Here is a 14,940-nt window from a genome sequence, read left to right as displayed (position 1 = left end):
CTTTATATTAATAGTATGTTACATTTATATCACTAAATCACCATATGGTCCATATATATCTTTGCATGTAACATAAATGGCATCCATAGATTCCAGTGCAATTAATCTTATTATGAAGTTATTTTCATACACAAAGCCTGGAAGCTTGCAACATGTTACAGGGGCTTTCCAAAACAAATTAAATAAATGAACTTAATGGAATGATAGTGGCACGAATATTATAAATATGAAATTAAATTGAAAGTTAAAAACACATCACAAGTGAAACAAAATTATATAACATATTATAAATATAGACTACATTTATGTGACTCAATTATCAAAGTACACAAAATTTCAATCAGGACAAACAGTAACATCAGTTAACAATTTAAATTACATAAAACAGTATAGGCCTATACCCTATGTGATGTTTCAACTTTAAACCTATTCTTGGCTAATCTGATTGGCAAATGGCATGATAATAAAGTTTGATATGTTATATAATTTGACTGAATTAGGAATTATGGTGCGGATTTTCCATGATGTACCTTGCAGCCAACATTGTTGTTGCCTTGGCTTCGGGTATACCTGGGAAAGGAAATACAGCTGCTGCATTGTCAACGTGTGTGTACTTGAGCTGCTTGTTGGAATCCAACCCATGTTTGTCAAGCCCAGATGCCATGATAAGGAACGCTGCCGGACCTTGATGACCTCTTGGAGTTTGTGTTGAAGGTTTGTTACCAGCTTGCAACACATCCTCATACTCTGACTTTCCAGTATGGAACTCATAATCTTCTCTTCTTATAGTTGACATTTCGCATGGATCACCCAGCACATGACCTTTGATTTGAATCATAATGCTGTTGTTTGCTTCTTTTGCTGGACCATTGTCCATGACTAGAGTGTAGTTTGGCCCAACAGCCAAGATTGCATGACCAGTGAGAGTAGCAAGAGTGTATAACTGTGGATTTATCGCTGCCAATGCTTCCTCTTTAGCTTCACACAAGCAATCAGCCATTGCCATTCTTCCTTCAGCATCAGTGTTTCCTATCCGCAGTCTGACTCCAGCACGGGACGTAATGATCTCGTCTGCAACGTAACAATTTGCCCCAATACTATTTCTTACCATAGACATGGTACCACACACTTTCAAATGCTTTGGTTTCAACTCTGCAAATATCTTAAGAATCCCTGCCACAGTTGCAGCTCCACATTTGTCTCTGTGCATGCCCGCCATGTTACCACCAGCCTTCACATCTGCTCCACCTGTGTCATATGTAACACCCTTTCCAACCAGAAACACAGTGTTGGTAATTGGACCCTCCCCCTCATAAAACAACCGCACAACTCTTGCCCCATGTCTGTCAATCACACTTGCACATCTATTCACAGCAGCCAAACATGGATAATTCTTCTCAATTACTTTTAAATCAGATTCAACAGTAACTTTAACACATGTATCTCTAAATGCTTCCAACACATATTCAGCCACTTTAGGTGGTGCCATTCTTTCCGGATCTGATGCTCCAATATCCCGTGAAACTATTTTTCCTTTTTCAAACGCACTGGTCATTTGAACAAGATATTCCACATTTTCTTTGCTCCAAAGACCAAACTTTTCTACTTTTTGCTTTTTTTCTGGCAAGGCTTCTCGAATTTCTAAAGGTACATAAAGCTTCTGCAACGCGCCCATTGCTGAGGCAAAACTACATTGCTTGTACCTTTTATCCTTTATGGTAACCAGTAAAGGTTTTTTGCACCCAGCGCTCAAAGCCCTTTCCACTCCCTTTCCTGCTGCATCACCAAATCTTCTCACGTCATCATAATCACGATCGAGGGGGCCAGTAGGAGAAAATATAACTCGTTTCATGGGCCCATCAATTGTACCTATTGCCACATCCTTTCCAACAGAATCATCAATGCTTTTCAACTTCAGGAGAGCATCTTTAATGAAGTTAAACTCAGAGCCAATGCTTTCTATTTTATCCGTAACTAATATAATGCCATCAAATACGTTAGAGCTGGCATCAACTCTACTTACTCCAACAATAGGAAAATCCATATTTTATCTGAAAAAAAGAGAAAGATAAGAAAAAACATATAATGTACATACCTGCTTCTGCACAACAGGATAAACCCAACGTCTCTACTAACTTTGGATAAACCCAAACCCTACGCTGCGATCCTATTTCAAATGCTCACACTGATACACACCGATTTGCAAATGAAACATGAGCAATAGTAAAGAATTTTCTTGTATTTCCCCCTTACAGACACAGGGGGAAGTGCTGTTACCCTATAGCGCTGAGTCGCTCACGACAAATAACAACACGGAGTTTTTGGACCTGAGGGTTTATATAACGGTTCCACATGATAGATTTTTCTTCGAGCAGCATATTTTGATTCGCCACTCTCGCGACAACGTGCGTGTGTGTTCATTTGTAATATTCTGTCAAAGCATCAACAACAACGCAGAGTGGATAAGCTGTGTAACACGCACTGCACATTACAGTATTCAAACACGTTTTTACGTTAATACGTTCTAGGTGCTTTTAGAGTTGCATATTTTAAACAAGATGCCGAAGAAAGGTGGAGGTGGAGATAAGGGGAAGTCATCCAAAAAAGGTATAATTGAATTTACAAATTTAATCGTGGCCCATTGTGAACAGTGTATAATATATACCAATATCGAAAAATGATTGATTTTGTAGGAACGTATTGTTTAGTGATGTAACTATGTATGTCAACTTTTTTTAAGTCTGGTGCAAAAGAGATGAGATTTATCTATAAGACTATGGTTCAGTCTAAAGTTTTTCAAAAAAAGAACTGTTTTGTCTTACTTTTCTTGTTTTAATTAATTTGATCTTCGCTATTGTCTAAAGACAAAAAAAACAGACAAGTAGCCTACCTTTTGCTTGTAAATAATACAGCTTAGAACAAGTAGAGTAAAAAGGAGTTAATGGCCCAGTCCATTTTAATTATTTTTTGACTTCGGTATTAATCGATTATTGTAATCCCTAGATGCAGCAGGCGCAGGTGGTGGAGGTAAAAAGGAACCTAAAGGTGCCAATTCTGTCAAGGTTTGCAATATTAATAACTATAAAAACATTTTTACACGATCTAAAATGGTCTAATGCAGTACGTGAAAAGTTGTGTACCTTTAACTACATTGCTGGTGTTCCACTTAGGGATAAATAAGCAGTTTTATAAAGACACAACTTAATGTCATGTGACAAAACACTTGCTTTTATTGCAATTATTATTAGAATATAGTTATGGTGGTCTCATGGTAGTTTTTTTAGGTGCGGCATATTCTTTGCGAAAAGCACTCCAAGTGCATGGAAGCAATGGAGAAGATAAAGGCAGGAATGAAATTCAATGAGGTTGCTCAACAATACAGTGAGGACAAAGCAAGGTCCGGCGTAAGTGTGTGTTAGTGCTAGTTATAATACGTCCCTTTAATTAGTGCATGTCTGGTATGTCCACATTCCACAACACTATGTCTACTATGTAGTGAATATTGCTGACATAGTGGACATGCACTAATTAAAGGGACCTGTTATAATACGGCATTGAACAGAAGACATGGGTTTCTTTATGGTATAGGGTGATTTGGGCTGGATGATACGTGGAAGCATGGTTGGTCCATTTCAAGAAGCTGCTTTTGCATTGCCAGTTAGTTCTTTGGCATCCCCCAAGTACACGGACCCGCCAGTTAAAACGAAGTTTGGTTACCACATTATTATGGTGGAAGGGAAAAAATGAGTAAAATGATTTCATTGCAATGAAAGATAAAATGGGTGCAGTGGAAATTCTAGACTTTATCCACAATGTTTTCCATTGTAAAAGTGTATGCTGTATACAAATAACAAGCATGTTAATGCTTCAACGATATGATTGTAAAAAGTTATAAAAGCATGAAATACTTATAAGAAACATGATACTACGTATAACTGTTTTTACAAGGCACCTATAAGGTAAATGAAACAATTGCAGGAAGGCATGTCAGCAAAAAAAATTTAAAAAGTGCACCAATAATATTACTAATTGCTTGGTGCAAACCACAATGCTAATTTTTTTTTCCTTATGAATACATTGACTGATTGATTAGGAAGGTTAAGGTATGTGAAAGCACTATTCTGGGAATGAAGAATCACAATTCCCGTGCCAGATTTTGATTTCACTCTTGCAGTCAAAATACTGATCAAATATATCCTGGTATCCCTTATCTTTCCACCATTGACATAACTGCTTGTTCCAACCACATGGCAAGACATGGAAGAGCGGTGGGTGTTCGAAAGCCAATAATGTATAAAAGTCTTGGTCACCAAGATGACCCTTGAAGTGGTACCTACATTAGTTAAGTTTGTGAGCATAGTGTATATAGGTTTTGACTATGAGACAAAAACAGCATATTGGTTAGGCCTACACCTCTTATAAAAAAAAATTTGCAGCTTTATGAAGTATTTCTAAAAAACTGCTTACTTTTGAACAATCCTTTGCAGATTAGTTGCATTCATATATGAATTATAAAGACTAGAAGTTCTCATATTATCCAAGTGTAGCAGAACCACACCAGAGTTAAACCCTGGTTGACCAGCAGGATAGGGTTCTCCAACTTTGGTGTTTGGGTTTTCATTTCGGTACTGCCATAGCAGGTGTCTATAATAAAAAGTATTTACATAACCTATGTAAGAAAATAAACTACTGGGATAAATTTGTGTACCGATACACTGGTTGATTTTCATTTCCAATTCCAATAACAGTATCCTTGGTAAAATAATCAAATTCCGACCACAGGTCACGAATGTTTGTTACGAACTTTAAATCTAAGTCCAACTGCACAAGTCGGTGGATCTGTTAAAAGGTAGGTTTAAATTGTAGTTCAGCATTAAATATAGGCTATTTATATAAAGTGGATTAATGCAGTCAGTGTATAAACACAGTATTGTGTTCCTAGCACAGAATAGGTGGGCTAAAAAAATCCATATTGGTAAATAAGATACATGCATATAAGAGGTAATATACAATGCAGCAACTTACATTCTCTGGCATGATGTTTGGTAAAACCATAGATAGGAAAAAGATGGCTGTTTCAGAAAAGTAAGGATGGTCATTCCCAAGCATTGCTTGTATTCCTTGCACCAATGGGTGAACTTGACGAGCAAGTTTTATTGTGTCATGAAAATGAATCTAAGCAAAACGGTCATTTTGTTTATAAATACAACTCAATAATGTAAACAAGTAAGTTAAAGCAACCAAAGTAAGATATCTAAATGTTAATGGAAATTCATATTGCAGCTGTTTATATTTACTGCTTTTCAACTGTTAATTTGTTCCATTGAATAGTTTATCTAACTAATTAATTACCTTTAAATTAAACTTTGGATGGGAAACATGTTCCTTGAAGTATTGTTGCACAAACTCTTTGCCTTCTTTTTCACATACGAAATGCAAATGAAATGTTTCTCTTTCATTGAATTTGGCATGCTTAAACATTGACCCAAAAGCAGTGGTGAACTTTTTCCTGTTTAAAACAAGCTTAAAACACATTGATAAATAATGGGTAATTAAAAATGAAAAAAAGCTCACTCAAGCTTTGGGTTTTTGTGGGCAAATATGAACAACACATGATAGTCATTTTTGAATTCATCTGCATGTTTTTGGGCTACGTCCTGGAAAATTAAGTAAAATTTTCAGGGTTACATTGTTTTTCAATATATATATAGAAATTGTACCTTGGCTGCTTTAGCTTGCTTTCCTTCAAAAGTTCCTGCAATTTGCTCTTCTCGGTCTGATTTAACATTGACTATAAAACAAAATTTTACATGTTATGTATATTTTAAACAAGCAATAGTGTACAATCCACTCATGACGACATGCCGACATGCCGACATTGCAAGAAACCAAAAAAATGCAAACATGTTGGAATTTGGTGGTTAGTTTATGACATGGCAAATGAAGTCCTCACTAGCACCCATAAGGCCATAAGTAACAATAACCTATATACTACTGAAATTGTAAAAATGACTAACTTGGATGATTCTCTGCTCGGTAGAATGCTTTACTTTCTTTTGTGAAAGTCTGAGTTGATGTTCCAAAGTTGTAGAACAAAAAAACACATGAAAGAATGCAGAGGATCAGGAGCACCTTTGTATAAATTCCCGTAGTAAAACTCAAAATATAAGTTTATTAAATCTTTAATAAAAGTTGTTTTAAATCTTTAATAAAAGTTTGGTGCTAGTAAATATTCTTCCAATACATTATCTGCTAACCAGTAACCACCACCCCATATATAAGATATAACCACTTGCCACCAACCTAGTCTGTAACGCACTGGGGGGTTCTATACTAGAGCCAGTCGGTTTAGTTAAATAGTAAGTGTCCTACCAAAATCAAGAATTGAGAAAGGGAATATATGACTATCGCACCTGCATGACCTTGCTCGAAAGTAAATTTGACATTAACCCATTTGTTTGTCCTCTGGAACGTCTTTGGGTGTTCTGACCTCTTTGGCCGGCCATGATCGCGTCCTGGTTTACTACGGAGTTGATACGAATTCTTGCAGCTCCACCCTATTAGACTGCAGTGGTTCGTTCCTTATAACACGTAAGCTCAAATCCGGTGTTCGGCTTTGAACTTGAGAAACGAATATCACGAACTCTTGTGGCGAAGTGTATATCGAGTTCTATTAATATTTTTAGCGAACTCCCCAGGAACCTGTTATCAATATGCAAAGCCTATGTTAACAATATGTACATACGTTATTGTTTTTTGTAACGTGCTCTATTTATAATTCAAAGATACACACGCTTTTTAAAATAAATTCTATTTTAAAAACTTTCGTGAGTATGCTATGTCTATTGTCTGCACAGATACCTAGTTAAGATATCTATGTTGTCTGCACCATCGTCATGGTTGAATAAACAAACAAACAAAACCGAAAGGCGAATTTAGAAAATAGACGTCTAAAGGCCAGTAAAAAGGTGTAGTTCGTTAACTTCGTTAGGTTTATGTTATGCAATTTTTGTATAGAAATCTTCACTAGCACCAAAACTGTGTAAAGATAATAAACTGACTGCCAACCTGATTTTCAGAACTGTAAATATCGTTGGGTTTTGAATTATTATTCTTAATGGCAAACGTCACAAGCAACTCCACAACAGTTGCACCAACTACTGTACATTACACAACTCAACCGAGCAACAGCACAATATCAGCACACACATCAGGTGCAGTTTCAACAAGCACTTTCCATACGAATTTGACAACCAGCGCTGCAACATGGAACACCACATCCGCGTATAGTTCCTCTACTGTCTCACCTTTCAACACAACCTTGCCAGAAGTAAATGTGACCCCAACTACTATTTCTCCATTTACTTACCCTTGTCATGAAGCAAATGAGAGCAGATGTCTGCGTATTCTGTATGAAGATGTTGGTGAATCCAGGTTAGTATTTGTCTCTTCCTGTATTTTTTTGTTTTTACTCAATTATTTCAATGTACTGAGATATTAAATATGGGGTGACTTTTATATTACTTTTAATTAGTATCATTACATTTACATTCCAGAGTTCGCATTTGGGATGTGGTTTTAGTTTGTCCCCAACACGCTGTTCTTGATCTTTGTCCTTTACCGGATGCGTCACGTGTGGCATCGAATTCTTTCTGGCATCGGAAGTGGCGGAAGTCCCATTTTTGTTACTTACTTTATTCTTGTAGCCATCACTGCTGTGGTTGGAGTGATTAGAGGAATTGTGTCAATGACAGTTGACAGTGCATCGATATCTGGTGGAGATGCAAACAAGGTTACTGTTTTTATAAAAATATCGAATTTTTTAATGTTAACAATGATCATTAAACAACTATTTTTACTGTTGTTTTTCTTTGCATTGTTCGCAAGCGATGCAATATTTTTAAGTGAACATAATCATATAATTATTTTCCATCGCGTAATTGAGAGTAAGTTACTCATTTAGATAAAGCCAGAACTATTCAACATTTTTAATATGGTTGTAAAAAAGATGCCACTGTGTTGGAGCTTTGATCACTTGTGTTTAAAACTTACTTAGTGTACTTCTCAATATTTTTACCAGAACTATGTTGTATTCTTCCAGATTCTGTGGGTAATTCTCAGATTTTTCTTACTCACTGCTGAAATGAGTGTGCTTGTGTTTGGACTTGCATTTGGTCACCTTGATAGCAAAACAAGCATCAAAAGGGTTTTATGTGTAACCACCATGTTGGCTCTTATCTATTCCACAATACAGGTAAGTAAAAAAAAAATAGCATAAATTCTAGAGGTATTTTATTCTGTTAAATTTTTATCTTTCAGTGCGTTCTTGAGTTAATTACACCAGACGTGCACTACGAGGTGCCATCATCAAAGTGGGTTGTGTATGGTCATGGAGGGGCCACCTTTACCTTTGTTACTTCAGTTATATTTTTACTGGTAAATAACTGTTATAGAGGCTATTAAATTAAACCTTAACTTTATTAGTGGGCTTGGTATAAAATATTTTAAGTAGAAATGTGTTTTAAACTACAAATATCTGCCTATTTTCATGCATTCATCCAGCAAACTGTTTTTTTTATTAATTGTTTGTTGATCCTTAGTTTCTGCCAATTTCGTATTTTTACTAATTCTTTTAATTATGCACATTTTATACCAAAACCCAACGTTTTCCTTTGTATTTCAGGTTTATATCTTGATAGGTATCTTACCTTTTATCAAGTGGTTGCAAAAATATTTATCTGTTCCAAGTAAGTAAATAAGCATAATTTGTGGTCTTTATAGTTCCCTTACGGCTTAAATAGCCAAAAGTTTGTTCAAGCGCAAAGTAAACACTTTATAATTCAAATGCATTGACATGATAGGATCACATGGCATTTTTAATATACAGTTATTGTTTTTTTTATTCTAAAGAAAAATGCTTCTGTATGCCAAAATTATTCAAGTTAATGTTTACTGTTGTACTACTACAGGTCGCAGATCCTTCTATGTTTATGTTGGTGTTATGGCGTTCATGAATTTTATTGCTGTCATTGGATCCGGTTTGCTTTTCTACTGTGATATGGTTGGTCTGTGGTGAGTATTTAAAGTTTTATTTGCATTGAGGATGTTGAGTTTTATCAATTCACAGAAATTTGGAAGTAGCTATATCTCCGAACAGAAATAAAAGATATACACACCATCCCCTACATAAATTTCTATCTATTTTCAGCTTAATTGATGTGTTTTCTCTTGCTTACTTCACCTGCTTTGCCCCACTTTTGTACTGGACCTTCCTGAGCTCCTACTTCTCAAACACACAGCCTAATAGCACATTGTTCTCATACTCCAACCAAGTAGATGAGGGACTGACAGATGTAGCTGATTACGACATGCCAAGCAATGGGATCACGGTATAAACCTTTCATTTTTAGTCTGTACTGTTAATAATGGAACATACCTCAAGGGAAAATGTTTGCCAAGTTCCTGAAGATCTATTGAGAATAGGGCAACTTTAAATTTTTTTCTCTGCATATTCTCCTCTAAATGGGAGAAGTCCTACAGCAAGGCATAGGATTTTATGCTAAAGTTGGCTCTTTTGCTATTCTTTTAAGCTGTTTAGAATGAATATCAATGAATTAGTTTGGAATTCCGACATGAAACAAATATCCATATCATTTCTTTGTGCACAGGTGGATTCTACCTTAAGTGGCATTCTCGTGTTTAACCATGGAGACCAGGAACCATACCAATCATCAAATGGATTGATAGATGAACCACTTCATGACTTTGCAGAGATGCCAAGAAGGAGTTTTGACTCAACCACCAACCCCATGGACAGCACCCATACCTTTTTTAATGATAGTATAAGCTAAGCACAATATTGTATATTAAAGCCACACTAGTATACTCTCTGTATTTATAACCACAGCACATTATCATTGTTGGAGATCCTAATTAGTTTAGGTGCTTCTGTTCCTATGCTTCATATTTTAACCACTCATTGTAAATTGTGCAAATATGCTTCCATTATATTCGTTACCATCTGCTTGTTTTGCCTTGAGATTGCTTTATAAAACAAAAACTATTTTCTCAGAGTGTGTTAGCCTTCTTTAACTTATTATCCTAAATAATAGGGGTATACAGCATTCTTTTGGTTTACTTTAACTTAAGAAGTTTTATTTTTCAGTGTTGAATAATTCTTACATTTGAAGTTGCAATTTATCCTTGTATTAAAGTGACGTGTAAGTTCTTAAAATATATTCGCATAAACTTATACCCGACTGGATATGAAAATTTGTGTCTGTAAAAATGTTAAATCTGATAGTACAAAGTAATAAGTTTGCAGAGTGGTACTAGAAGATAGTGTCTGTTAAGTCATTTCTACATATAAAAAATTCAGTAGCAGCCATTATGATTGGCCTTCTGCCTGTTTTGCGAACTTTTCCACAACATGGTGGTCCAATGTGGTCCATAACGAACATTTTTTTTTGATAGGACTGGTTAAAAAATATATACCAGAATCAACCAGTGTGTGGACTTTTATTAGGGCAAAAAAAATCAGGAAATTTATACTAGTTACCAGTTTAACACCTTTAGCGAGTGTTCTCTCTGTCAACACATGCATATAAGCATCTGAACAAACCAAGTCCTATACAATGCAGTTTTGTGTTTAATCTGCACATACTATCTATTAGTTGATAACATAGTTTCAGCCATCCAATACATCAGACACATGCTGTATTTATACACCCTAGTCTCACTGCTGAATTATAACACAGGTGTTGTAAGGTGACATTGGCAAAAAATCAGCAGGGTAAAATGAATCTAAGGGTTCCAGCTTTTGTTTTTTATTCAAGTAAATTAAATCACATTGACATTCATAAATCAAACCATAATAAACACTTATCGAAAAAGTAAGTTCGTTTCATACAAAGTTTTAAAGTGTTTGTTACAATGTCTACATAGTTAGCCCCTGTATACAGTGCTATCATGTAAGAAATAAAATTATATATATACATAATATAAATAAAAATACCCTAAATATCTATTGTAACTTGTGTTCCATATTCTGTGTTAAATTTAGAAGTTAAAAAGAGGACATGAACATTAGGTTCCAAAGCTGAGGACGTGGTTGTATTTCTGGCTGCACCACCAGGTTATATATAACATTACATAACAAATTAACAAACTAAAAATAAACAAACCTTTGATTGAACAAATGTAAAACTGAGACAGAATGTCTAAGCATTTGTGTATTTGTGGTGTAAATCGAAGTTGTTAACGTGTTACATAATCAGAAATTTAAACATCACATGTTAAGTCTTATTTATTGCATCATACAAACATATCTGGAGTTTGTGATGTATTAAAAAGAAAAGAAGCAGTCAAACAATGTTTTAAAATAGGCAACAAATCTATATTAAAGATACTTTAAAATGTAGACATTTTATATTGTTGTAAATAAATGAACAAAATCAGAAAGTGAAAGTTAAAACCAAACAATACTAAGATTAATAATAAAATATTATTTTGCTTATAGAATAGTAAAGCGAAGATGAAGGTAATTATGGCAGGATTGCCAAAAACTGGCACAAAGACAATGCATGCTGCATTTGATATAATTGGATACAGTGTGTATGATATTATGGAGCATTTTTGGTTGCATGGGGACCAATGGAATAAGTTTTGGAGCGGAAAAGGGACAATAGCTGATCTGGAAGAGATGTACAAAGATGTAGACACATGTGTTGATGGACCTATTTTTTACTATTGGGAAGAACTACTACAAGCGTTCCCAGATGCAAAGGTAAATTTATTCAATCATTTTTATATAATAGGCCATCAACAGGAAGGCCATACACCATATATCAGATGAAAAAAAAATATATATATATATATATATTTATATTTTTTCACAAAGTTACATACTTGATAATACTTAACCAGGCATGAGTGCGTAGAACAGAACACATGTGTTATAACCAGTAGGGCAATATTAGAAGAGGGAAAGATAAATCTATTTATAACATTCTATTTTGGGGTAAACCTCCCTTTGCATTCTGATTGACAATGCTTATCAAATTTGAAATAACTAAACCTTTTAAAACAAAGAATTGTTAATTGTAACTTTGTTTCAATCCAATAAATACCAAGAAAATTATGTTAACGGAACGAAACTGACAACTTTAAATATAATTACCTTATATTTTAGTTAGAAAAGCTAAGTTGGTAGTAATTTATTATACAGATTATTTTAACAATTCGAGACGAAGACCAGTGGTGGAAAAGCATGCAAAAACAAGTAGAAAATATGCAGTCAAACAAGATGTTCTCCGCAATGATGACGCTGTCACCAACTGGTCACAGATATTTAAGATTTGTTAGAAGAATGAGTAAGGATTTTTAGCTATATAATCTTGGCTAATGTGATACAGCAGAGTTTTTAGTATTTGAGGGTTAACCATTTTAATTCCCACATTTGTGTTTTAATAATTAGCACTGTTAAAATTTTTATGGAAAACCTTTTGTTTTTTTTACGCCCTCATAAATCTGCCAGTTAAGTAACTACATCATTATACAGTAGGGTGGGGAAGACAAGACAGCTTTAGCACGCAATATTCAAATATCCTGATTGAGTTTAAAACAAATATCCACGATCTATGGGAGTTGTGAGATTACGATTTTATAATTTATTGAATTTTCTTTGTTTATTACCACATGAGATGAGAAAATAGATTAAAAATGGTGTCCCATTGTCCCATCTTCCCCCACCCTACTACTATACATATATAATATATATGTAAAACTGTATTACTCTAGTTGGATTAGAATTTCTTAGTTTTTTTTATATTTCTTTAAGAAACCAAACACTGTCACTTCCTCTAGCAACAAAAATTTACACTATGACTAATAGAATAAGTTGTAAACCCCCTAATGGTTCAAGTACCATATGGCTTTGAATGATTTATCTCAAACAAAACTTAAATATTTTCTCTGAACTCCTTCAAATGACAAACTTATATCCGCATAAATGTATGTTCTCTTTCTGATACCTTGTTTAATTTTGGTAAACCTAAATAGGTCGCCTGTCACTTGTAACATGTTATCAGTTCCCAAATTTAACTTTAAGATTAAATTTAAAGGAAATTAGTATCTTATTAAATGTTCTTTAGTGATGGTGGAGTTTGGATCTATGTTTGATCTACACGATATTATACATGGTAAAAATGTGATGAATGAAATGATATGCAGACGAACATTCAGACAAAGCAACCTTTACGTAATGCAGGTTAATGGGTAACTTTACATTATCGTTTTGTTGGACACTGTCTTTTTATTAGGAACTATTGTTTTGTTGGTCCCACACAATCCGGTGTTGCAACAACCCACAAGCTACTACATTAAAATTTATTTTTACCAAATCACTGCGTGTTAAAATTTTGGTTGGTTAACGTAAATTTTTAACATCCTCAATAAAAACAACCCTCAGCTCTGCCAATTACTATGTGACAGATTCTATTACTAAAAACATTTGCATTATTTAAGAAAGCACCCAAAACAAACCTGTTGGTGTACAAAGTGAGTGATGGTTGGGAACCGCTTTGTAAATTTCTTGATGTACCAGTTCCTAATGTTCCGTTTCCGCATAAAAATGCTAGAGGGGGCTTACTGGAAACTTTAAAGGAACATCCAGTATTTCTAAGAATGAGACGTGAAACAATCTTATCTTTGGGTCTCATTCTTACACTTTGTGTGTATGGAATCTACAAAGCATATACCATGCTTATAAACCTTTTACTGGATACTTTAATTTAATATATTACCCAATATGTTAAGTGCATATTTACTAATATACTTTCTCTGATAGCTCAGTTATTATAGCCAACCTAATAATTATTATTAAAATTATGCAACATCAATAGGCTTTAATAGATACTCTGTCACGATATTTTTCACACAAACAGTTATTAATTAATTATTAAACAAAAGTTAGATTATTACGTCATATATTACAACAATTGTTGGCTATCAAATGGCTAAGTTTAAGCCAAGAATTTGTTTATTTATAATTTTATTAAAATAGATGTTTGTACATTCTAGCAAAATATTAATTGTATGTTTAATTTAACTTGAGTCAGAAATCCATGTTTGTGTGATTCTAATTCCAAGAGTGCTAGTTTCAAAGTTTTTCAAAGCCCTAAAGCATTTTGTTGCTAATAATTCAAAGTTTTTCAAAGCCCTAAAGCATTTTGTTGCTAATAATTTGTATTACTAGTTTTAAGATCAACTAGTAATATTAAGTGTTGATTCCAAACCTTCCCAAATGCCTGTGGCACTTTATTATTTTTTGCATCATTTAATATTTAATGTAAAAGCCTTATCAATCACTTTTAAAAATTCTTTTTTCATGAGTTCCAAAATATAAATTACACAGCAACAATTGGTCGAAGGATTGCTTTAACTTAATATGTAAATGAATATTAAATGTACAGCAATGGGAAGATTAACAAAGAGTATGATTGAATATTGGTTGCTAGTGAAGAGTCTTCCCTCCAACTTATTTGCTAACCACTAACCCCTACAACCACTAACTAATAACCCCTAACCACCAACGACCAACCACTAACACTTTCCACCAGCCTATTCTGCTATGTACCGGAAGATTCTACACTAGTGCCGATTATTGAAACCAAGTATGGGGAAGTAAAATAAAATTTAAAATTGATAGCTATGCTTTATGGAATTTCTGCCATGAAAATCTTTTCAACATAACACATAATTTTTGAACTGTCTGTGCCGGGGGCGCCATGGTCTGTGCCCATCTAGAGAGGGTGCCATGGTCTGTGCTCATCTAAGTCTGTGCCTGCTTGAAATATACAAGACATCAAAAATCTAATGAGTAAGCACGTATCAAACTCATTAGCATAACATTAATTAACCCTTTTACCACAACGGTCAACT

General features: G+C 34.4%; 5 protein-coding genes across 5 annotated transcripts; 3 read left to right on the top strand and 2 right to left on the bottom strand.

Annotated features, from left to right (window-relative positions):
• Positions 1-2,086, bottom strand: LOC100184281 (putative aminopeptidase W07G4.4). The gene has a single exon (XM_002128026.4). It carries the CDS (start codon positions 2,042-2,044, stop codon positions 497-499), a length of 1,548 nt encoding a protein of 515 aa, XP_002128062.1. The 5' UTR covers positions 2,045-2,086; the 3' UTR covers positions 1-496.
• Positions 2,087-2,406: 320 nt separating this feature from the next.
• LOC100186662 (peptidyl-prolyl cis-trans isomerase NIMA-interacting 4-like) lies at positions 2,407-4,049 on the top strand. Its single transcript, XM_002128158.5, has 4 exons — positions 2,407-2,607; positions 3,004-3,062; positions 3,285-3,404; positions 3,589-4,049. The coding sequence occupies exons 1-4, from the start codon at positions 2,559-2,561 to the stop codon at positions 3,745-3,747; spliced, it is 387 nt and encodes a 128-aa protein (XP_002128194.1). The 5' UTR covers positions 2,407-2,558; the 3' UTR covers positions 3,748-4,049.
• LOC100176443 (xyloside xylosyltransferase 1) lies at positions 3,206-6,729 on the bottom strand. Its single transcript, XM_002127931.4, has 9 exons — positions 6,414-6,729; positions 6,018-6,132; positions 5,721-5,791; positions 5,575-5,657; positions 5,353-5,509; positions 5,026-5,175; positions 4,709-4,839; positions 4,468-4,644; positions 3,206-4,333 (listed from the first exon to the last, which is right to left on the bottom strand). The coding sequence occupies exons 1-9, from the start codon at positions 6,504-6,506 to the stop codon at positions 4,117-4,119; spliced, it is 1,194 nt and encodes a 397-aa protein (XP_002127967.1). The 5' UTR covers positions 6,507-6,729; the 3' UTR covers positions 3,206-4,116.
• A 248-nt stretch (positions 6,730-6,977) lies between these two features.
• LOC100178759 (transmembrane protein adipocyte-associated 1-like) lies at positions 6,978-10,250 on the top strand. The gene is given in 9 exon segments (XM_004227093.4): positions 6,978-7,434; positions 7,557-7,584; positions 7,586-7,792; positions 8,102-8,254; positions 8,320-8,436; positions 8,684-8,747; positions 8,970-9,072; positions 9,209-9,389; positions 9,669-10,250. Coding segments are annotated over 9 exon segments (1,353 nt in total). The 5' UTR covers positions 6,978-7,117; the 3' UTR covers positions 9,852-10,250.
• A 150-nt stretch (positions 10,251-10,400) lies between these two features.
• On the top strand, positions 10,401-14,144 carry LOC100181848. Its single transcript, XM_002122708.4, has 5 exons — positions 10,401-11,134; positions 11,519-11,785; positions 12,227-12,371; positions 13,152-13,267; positions 13,525-14,144. The coding sequence occupies exons 2-5, from the start codon at positions 11,534-11,536 to the stop codon at positions 13,792-13,794; spliced, it is 783 nt and encodes a 260-aa protein (XP_002122744.1). The 5' UTR covers positions 10,401-11,134; positions 11,519-11,533; the 3' UTR covers positions 13,795-14,144.
• The last annotated feature ends 796 nt before the right edge of the window (positions 14,145-14,940 follow it).

The sequence above is a fragment of the Ciona intestinalis genome, unplaced genomic scaffold, assembly GCF_000224145.3.
Source record: "Ciona intestinalis unplaced genomic scaffold, KH HT000098.2, whole genome shotgun sequence".
Taxonomy (NCBI): domain Eukaryota; kingdom Metazoa; phylum Chordata; class Ascidiacea; order Phlebobranchia; family Cionidae; genus Ciona; species Ciona intestinalis.
This window is presented reverse-complemented; position numbering and strand designations above follow the sequence as displayed.